The 8252-nt window shown below is 41.7% G+C and overlaps 1 protein-coding gene across 2 annotated transcripts in view; it reads right to left on the reverse strand.

Moving 5' to 3' along the window:
* GOSR1 (golgi SNAP receptor complex member 1) overlaps positions 1–7496 on the reverse strand; it is a 47003-nt gene extending 39507 nt beyond the window's left edge. The window contains exons 1-5 of one of the 2 annotated variants that reach the window (XM_019545781.1): positions 7351–7496; positions 5137–5224; positions 4736–4843; positions 2386–2477; positions 1179–1253 (exon numbers count right to left, since the gene is read on the reverse strand). In XM_019545781.1, coding sequence (XP_019401326.1) covers positions 1179–1253; positions 2386–2477; positions 4736–4843; positions 5137–5181 — 320 coding nt within the window. In that variant the 5' untranslated portion in view covers positions 5182–5224; positions 7351–7496. Of the gene's footprint in view, positions 1–1178; positions 1254–2385; positions 2478–4735; positions 4844–5136; positions 5225–7344 lie in introns of both variants that reach the window. The other variant, XM_019545780.1, reaches the window with a different exon arrangement.
* Positions 7497–8252: the final 756 nt, after the last annotated feature.

Here is an 8252-nt window from a genome sequence, read left to right on the forward strand (position 1 = left end):
GACTCTAGCCCACCAGGTAGAAGCCCCTCACCCAGGTGGCTGATACCAGTCACACAGGCAGAGGGGGCAGGTTTCCCCCCTCCCTCAGGAATGTAGCCAGCTCAGGTTACTTAAAGAGATAGGGTAAAGGTGTGTCTCCTCTGCTGGGCCCATCCTAATCAAATCGTCATTGGGGGAGAAACAAAGGTGGCTTCCTGCCACAGATGCACCATCAACAAAGAAGTTAGAGATACCTAAACATTCACCCTGAGCGTGGACCATTGAACAAATGACCATATTTTCTGGCATTCAACACTCCCCTCCTGGATTTCAGGTTGCGTATTAAGCAGGAAAGCTGTTTTTCGGTCCAGGATAAAAATGCCCTGCTTGATTCCTGCTCGACAGTGCAACAGCTGTTGCTTTACTATTCAGGCAGCTGAGGCGAGTCAATTGACCTAATAAAGGCTCATTATCCTTCACTGAACCAGCAGGACCCTAGTAACTACCTCTTTGAAGGAGTGTCCTTCATTCACTACAAGCTAGTCACCAATGTATTTCAGTTTGGTTTGTCCTTCCTGTTTTGTTTAAATGTATTCTGTCCTACGTTTTGTCAGCCAACAAACAGAATGGGAAACCCACAACTACTACTGGGTAAACAAAAACGGCCAGGCTTCCAGCTCTTATCACACCGAACAGAAAGGAAAAACAAACAACTAACACATTAAACACATTTCAGTTAGGGTACAAATACAAACTGGCAAAAATGTCCTCTGACAACAGCGCAGCTGAGCCCAAAACGTAATTACTGAAAACTAAACTGATCTCATGGACAAGAGATGAAAGTGATAGTAATCAAAATCCTTCATTTCCTGCCCTTAAATAATTAGTTTCAGCCACAAAACATCTGAACTCTCAAGAGATAAGGAGGGATCCATCATAATGGAAGAGATTACCTTCAGCCCTATCCTCTGAGCACAGCACCTTATACAGGATGCTTCAGAGGAAGGTGTTAAACCCCAATAATGGCATTTCCCACAGTAGGTTGCAGTGAGGAGGCAGGAGTCTGACTCCACCGGTGCTGCATTTTTATATTGCATGAAGAGTGACAACTCCTGTAATCCTCACCCCACCAGCACCTGTAGCGCTTATTTAGAGGACACAAACATGCATGATACGTGCAGGTAATCAATAAAACCTACTTTCGAAGGTGCTCATGTTCTTTCAGGAACAGCTCTGTTCTTCTGTTGTTCACACCAGATGCACTTTTATATGATCTAAGAGATAAAAATAAAAGTGGAAAATAATTTTTCTAGAAGGCCCCATCACACAGTACTATTTCCTATACTTGTACTTTATGCTCAGTTATTCCTAAACAGACAAATTAAACAATCTCATCATTAAGGTGGTTTTTTTTTAAAGTGGGGTTTTTAAAATTATTTTACATGATTTAGCTTCACTTCCTTCTCCTCATTCCTGCATCTAAGAGTCAGTTTCCAAAGAAAATAATGGAAGCCAGTGTTAACCAGAGACACATGATAATAAATCAGAACATACAGATTCTTATTTTGAACGAGTAACCAAATAGCAGCTCACAAATGAAGAGCCCAAAATATTTTTCTGTTTCGAGAAAAGATTATCATTTCTTTTTCTGATGACACTATTTTCAAATGTATACTCACTAGACGGTGGAAAGGCGCATCTTTCTCCTGCTGTTTCAGAGAGGCTCAGCAGAGGTTGAAGGAAAAGTAAACCTCCAAATTAAACCTTTGCTGATAATGTGACAGTATTCCATGTCTAGCAATCCAAGATTTATCATACTGCAAACACACGGGGTTTGAAAAACCATTCAAGATCCTATCCTGCTGCTGTTGAAATCAAAGAGTTTTACCACTGACTTCAAAAGAAGCAGGACAGGGGCTGTGTCTGAGGGTGTTTCTATTTGCATCAGTCTCTTAATCTTAACGCACACATAGAAAGTAGGTATAGGCAGAGTTTTCAGATTACCCTGTGTGTAAAAGTTAGTCTTCGTATTCCAGTATGATTTGCTGAATTGTAAACAACATGTGCATATATTAATCATCTCTAGTATGTAAAATTGCTCAGTTCTCAAATCCATCTGCATCTTGTAAAAGTCATTAACTACAATCACAAAAGCTCATAATAAAACTGGATTTTAATATAAAGGCTAGATCTGTGTTAAACAGCTCATTAACAAAACCTGAAAATTGCTGCAGACTGAGTTTCAACATATAGTCTCATAATATATGTGACGTGCTGTGAAATGAGGCACCTCTGAAAAAGAAAAGAACACCCCAATAATCTCACAAAATATTTCAGACAGCAGTGTAACCAACCAAGTCCGGAGCAATGATCCACGCTACTGTTATCATACACAGTGCGACTTACTCAATATCCTTCCGTACCGATCCCAAAAGATTCTCCCTTTCCCGTATTGCCAGAAAGTTTGCTTTGGTTTTATGGAATTCATGAGTGTAATCCTGTAACAAAATAATATTCCATTCAATTATGTCCTGAAATCCAATCTGACAATAGCAATGCTGCCAAGCAAGCTTTGATTGACATTTAAGTATAGTTAGAGTTAAGGACTACCAAACGTGCAAAAGCTATTAACTGGAAAGTGGAGAGCACAGAGTATTTTTAATGAAAAATTTACTACTTTTAACTGCATTACACTGGCTGACTATGGTCAAGGTTATGCTGGGATTCTCATTATAGCCTTTCCCCATGTTTTCTCAGCTTTCTGAAAAAGTATATGTTCAAGTCCAGCAACATGAAAAACAAATCACTTTTAGTACAATTAAAAAATGGTTTCATTTAAACACACTCTAAGTTAAACACGTAAATATGAATGTTTTCAGGTAACTAGTACTTGCTCAGATCCAGTTTAACTGACTCTGAAAACCTACAGCACCACTCAAGAAACAAACTATAAGCATTTTATATTCACTTCACCCGCAAGCTACACATTTTCATTACCTTTCAGCTGACATTACAATGCTACTTCGGTAAAGCTTTAATGCACAAAATTTATAACCCCGTATGTACTCTCCTATATAGCTAAACCTGACAAGAGGTGAAGATGCTGTCATAAGAACTTAATGCCTACTTTTAAAAGGAAGTCAACTTAAAGTGTGTGTGTGTGGGGGGGGGGGGTGTAGTTTGCAATTTCACTCAATGCATGAAAACTTTTTCCTAGGAGCATTAAAACATCCATGTTTTGGAGCAGCCTCTGACTTCACCCAAACTAATGCCAGCAACTATTATGGTCTGTGAAACACAAAGATGGTGTGGAAGAAACTGTTCTGTCTCCAGCAAACAGCAAAATGGGCAATGGAGATGCAGAACCAGCTCCCTTATGACTGAGCTACAAAAATGGGTAATTTAAGATCTAATTAAGCATACTTTCAAAGGATATCATACACTTGAAATACAGCTAGTTACGAACAATAAACTGAATTGTTTCAGATATTACACCTCCCTCCACATGCCCCAATCAATTTGTGCGGCTCTTACAATCACATTTCCCTATGCGAAATAAAGAAATAAATTTGTAAAAGATTCCAAGAAGAGTATTCTGCCCCGCAAAAATAGTCTCTCTCATACAAAAAAGCACGCGAGCTTTGGTCATTTAATGAGCTGACCTGCAAGTGCTACCTGTGGAACCTGGAAATTCCCAGGTCAGGAATCTGGACACAGGTTCAGTTTGTTAAGGTGGATACCATTCACACCTCATAGCAAGATGCATATTCAATTATAAGCCTTCTTAGATTATTACACTATATTGCACTACCCAAAATACTTTCTGTCTGAGGGGTGTTAAAGCTGTTCTTTTTTATGACAATGGTACCAGGTGTTTTCCGGCTGAGTATACATCAGCTATTTTTAATAGTTGTCATTCTCCCTCACAGCAGAGGAAATGTTGACTACTACAGGGAAAATGTCAAAGACATCAGTATCACAGCCAATGCCTTTTTAGAATGGCATCCCTGACTGGGCACTGGATGTCAGTTTGTTGCACCTGCACAATGTATTTGGGAAGCTAACTAGGAAAAATGCACCTAATAACTAAGAAGCATCACATATAATTTCACACTGAAACCAGCTGGGAACAAAACCCAAAAGACTGCATAGATCTCTTGGGACTGCTGGAGCATTCATCCTTTTGCTCCACAGGAGTTTCACTTTTGCACTCAGTGCTTTCAATTGCCTTTTGACTAGCTTCCTTAGTGTAGTTTTCCCTTCATCTGTAAATCCCAACAGCAATTAAGGTGGCATAAATACTAGATGCTAACAAAACAGTAGACTAGAACCTACCCAAGAAAACTTCAGCGTAACAGTAGCTTCGTAGCATCATTGCAACTTAAGCAGAAAGCCCAAGTGGTCAATGTTAGAAAGATGACACACATTTGTGAAGACAGAACTGTATATACAGTTCTACCCACGAGCTCTTAGAAATAGAACAAACATTTGCAGATGAGATTAACTATTTCCTGCTAGTTACTTAAATCCTATTTTGTAGAATCTTCTTGGATCCTTTTCAATCAGACCTTTCAACCAAGGATGTTTCGTCACATCCAGCCAAAGACATTTGCTTCGCTGTGACTAATGTCAACACTTTAGGTTATACATGCAAAGACATACAAGCAGAAGATAGCAGGAAGAAGTGCCACAGAGATTATTACGTTGAAGCCACAGCATTCAACCAAAAAGCCATGGTACTGCATGCAGCTGTTACCTGCAGTATGTCTCTGTGACGCTGTAACGTATGCATCAGTGCCGCATTCAAGGACGGGACCCCTGCGCTATTAGTGTACTCGGCCATTTTGTCATTTATTCCTGTAAGCTATATAAAAAAAAAGAAAAAAGAAGGAATAAACTTTCCCTGAAGGAGCTTTATGACAGGCTACACTGGAAGAGTGAATAATAACAATCATTAACATGCCTTCAGCGAGAAGTATCTACTTTCTGCAGTTTCTAGTGTTAATGAAATGGCTTTTGTTCAGTGGGTGTACACTGCAATTTCATCAAATGCACTTTCTACATCCTACACAGGAACATATGACTGTTACATCTATTAACATCAAGGCCTTCAGATCCCTCTTAGGTATTTCAAAAGGAAAAAAATCTCTCCATTACCCTTCCCAGGAGCTGCTCGATCTCCACAGCCATGGTTTCAAACATTCGGTCTTGGCTTGATCCGTTTAAGAGAGGAGTTGTGTCAGAACTAAGGGGAAAGAAAACAGCAGCAATTACTGGAAGGCCCATCTTTTTGTGAATGCTCCAAGTGCCAATATTGGGCATAGGTACAAGGGCGACTATATTTTCAAACTAGGTTCTTCAAATGAGAAATTAAATTTAGAAAAAGGTAATATATTTTTTCTCTTATGAACTGTCTCTTTAGTCCATTACTGCAGTCAAGAGTATGCAGGACCTCGGAACAAAAACCCCTCAAGAAGAAGCCTATCCCCTTCTGGAAGCTAATGCCTGGCACAGAAAAGTACTGTAGATCAGGTCAGAAATCATTCTGACTTCACACTTAATGTTTTCCCTCTCCACCTTTTTTTTTTTTTTTTTTTTGGCTCAATTCCAGGTTTGCAAGGAAGTGTTACAATAATTAGGTAAAGATACATTAGTAACAGAAATGTTAGGTTCCCCTTGCTGATAGATCTTATGCAAAGTTAACATGGTGCACAAGAAAAACAGGAGTACATGACAGGGATTTCCCTACAGTCCTCCTCCCCTCTCCTTGTCAAAAAGTTAAGACCACAACACAAACGACACATGAAGTGAGAGGACAGAAGTGAACACACAACACCCAGATACAGAAGAGTAACAGCGTCCAACTTTTTAGCAATACTCTTCACTCCAGTTATTGGTATACGAGGAGGAAGGAAAACTGGTTCTCTTGCTGTCTCCTGGCACTGTCCCAAGGAGGCAGAGATCAGTGCAATGTGTAAGGTACTCTGGCATACTCTGTCTGAAGCAGAGCGAAAGAACTGCTCCAGTAAGATATGAGCAGGGTGTGTTTCCAGGGGTGGAATCTCAGTCTGCTAAAACAAATACCATGCACTGGGAAAGGGAAATGAAACAGACTAGATGAAATCAACAGGACTGTTGTATCTCTTCCCTGCAGGGAAAAAGGGGACCAAAATTAAAAAAGCCTTGGCAGTCCTGCATAGCAGCATGGCCCACGCCTGTTCTTACATGTCTTAGCTCTAATATTTATATTCCAGAAGCTGTGACAAATGCCATCCAGGAATCAGAGTCCAACTGTATTTGGTGCTACATATATGCATATGTCATAAACTACCTGCCACAGACAGCCCACAGGCTCAGCCTGTGACAAGCCACTCATGGGCACAAGGCTACCAGAGAAGCACAGGGGACAGGGTGACAGCAGGACGCTCACACTAAGCTTCAGTGGCAGACATGAGATGCTGGTATTTCGCCAGCAGGCTGGAAAGAAGGTGCCGGCAGGTGAGGATCTCTTACAATTCAGGCTGGAGTGAGCTGCAGAACAACCCCACTGCAAGAGGCTTACGCTGAACACGCACTGACTGATGAGGGGAAGGCTGCATCATTTGTACGGTTAACATTCTGGAACCAAAGAAGGAAAATTACCTGACCCACAAGGTGGGGAGGACTTGTAAATGTAATCTCTTTTAACCTGCCATTAGCAGGTTAAAAGCTTTTCCTTTTTTAAAAACAATTTGGTCCTCGGTGTTAATCCTGGAGGAAAACTCAAAACAGCTCCAACTGCTGCAGTCAGGGCAGGGGGTTGGAGGAACCTCTGCTGTTTCACTCACTCTCTATGCACCTTGGAGAGTCCTAGCAGTTTGGGGTCACAGTTTCCTCATGTCTGAAATGGTGAGTGTGTAGTGACCCTGACCAAGCGGAGGGTTGTGAAGTGCCCAGCAAGCGCTTTCAGGTCTTAAGACTGAAGGCCATAAAGAGTTGCAACGTATTAACTGGTGCATATTCACCTTGCAATGGACTGTGCAACGCAAGCTGCACCAAGCAGACTAGGTCTCATACCCATCCACATACTGCCGACATCACCACAAATAGAAGCTTAACTGCTGTTCCCCCTAATGACAGCACCAGAGATGCTCCAACATTGACCACGCACTGCCTCCCATCCCCACACAGCAAGCCCATTCAACTTCACACCAGGATCGAACATGGCTGGTAGTGCAAAGCAAGAACTATTCTACTGAGCAGTTTGGGAAACTGAGCATGAAACCACAAAGGAAGTCTGAGAGGGATTAAACCAAGCCCTAGATCAGCCAAGAGTACTGGAAGCAGCCTTCCTTAGCAAATAAACAGTAAGAAGTCTGGTAGTACCTATACCTGTCGCGTCTTCCCTCTCGGGCGCTGCTGTGGCTATAGCTCGTGCATAGTTTGCTGAAGGAGACCAGCTTCAGGTCAAGTTCATTCTCTAGCTGCCTGGCCTGTTTCCTGAGATCTGGAAAAAAAAACGGTACGAAGCAGTAAATGTACAAACAGGTCACTGCCTTGTCCAACACACTTGGGTTTAGCTTTTACAAGTTTTAGGGCATAACCTAAAGAGGAGGAAACTAGAGTAAAAGACGACATAATCCAAAAGAAGAATCAGGTCAAGATCAATTACAAAGGAAACAAAAATCTCTCAATGTACACACAAGTCCAGTACACTCAATCATCGCTGAGCAGATCAGCAGCCCAGAGGTCCAGCCAGGGTGGGAACCATCTCTCCGAATCACATAAAACTTTCTGGATGATGACAGTGTTTCGAGCTTTAGGATTTGCATGCTAGAAGCACACCTGACTTCTGTCATGGCAGTGATGATGGTACGAGCACCCAGGAGCATAAAGCAACATTCCCATGATTGTCTCATGACTGAAATGGCTTCCCCGCAATTAAGCAACGACACTTGGCCCTCTTGACTAGAGCTGGCGTTTCACGTGCTTGCAAGCGCCACAAAACCAAGGCACCGAGGGCAAACTACAACCTACCAAGACTTAACCGAGTACATATTTCTTACAAACTTCTTTAAGGGAAGGTTTCCAGAAGGCCAGGTCAGATTTAAGTGCAGTTTTAAGCAAGTCTTATGCTCTTTAATCCCTTTGGCATTTTTTAAAGTTTACCTCCTGAAAGTTGCTTGAACCGTACCAACCCCAGGAGGTACCTTACACAGCATATCAGGTCTCTTCTCTCCTCAGATGTAAGCAGCAGCCAAGGCCTCTTTAGACATGCAACACACTCTTAAGAG

The sequence above is a fragment of the Crocodylus porosus genome, unplaced genomic scaffold (assembly GCF_001723895.1).
Source record: "Crocodylus porosus isolate Cpor-Errol unplaced genomic scaffold, CroPor_comp1, whole genome shotgun sequence".
In the NCBI taxonomy this organism is placed as follows: domain Eukaryota; kingdom Metazoa; phylum Chordata; order Crocodylia; family Crocodylidae; genus Crocodylus; species Crocodylus porosus.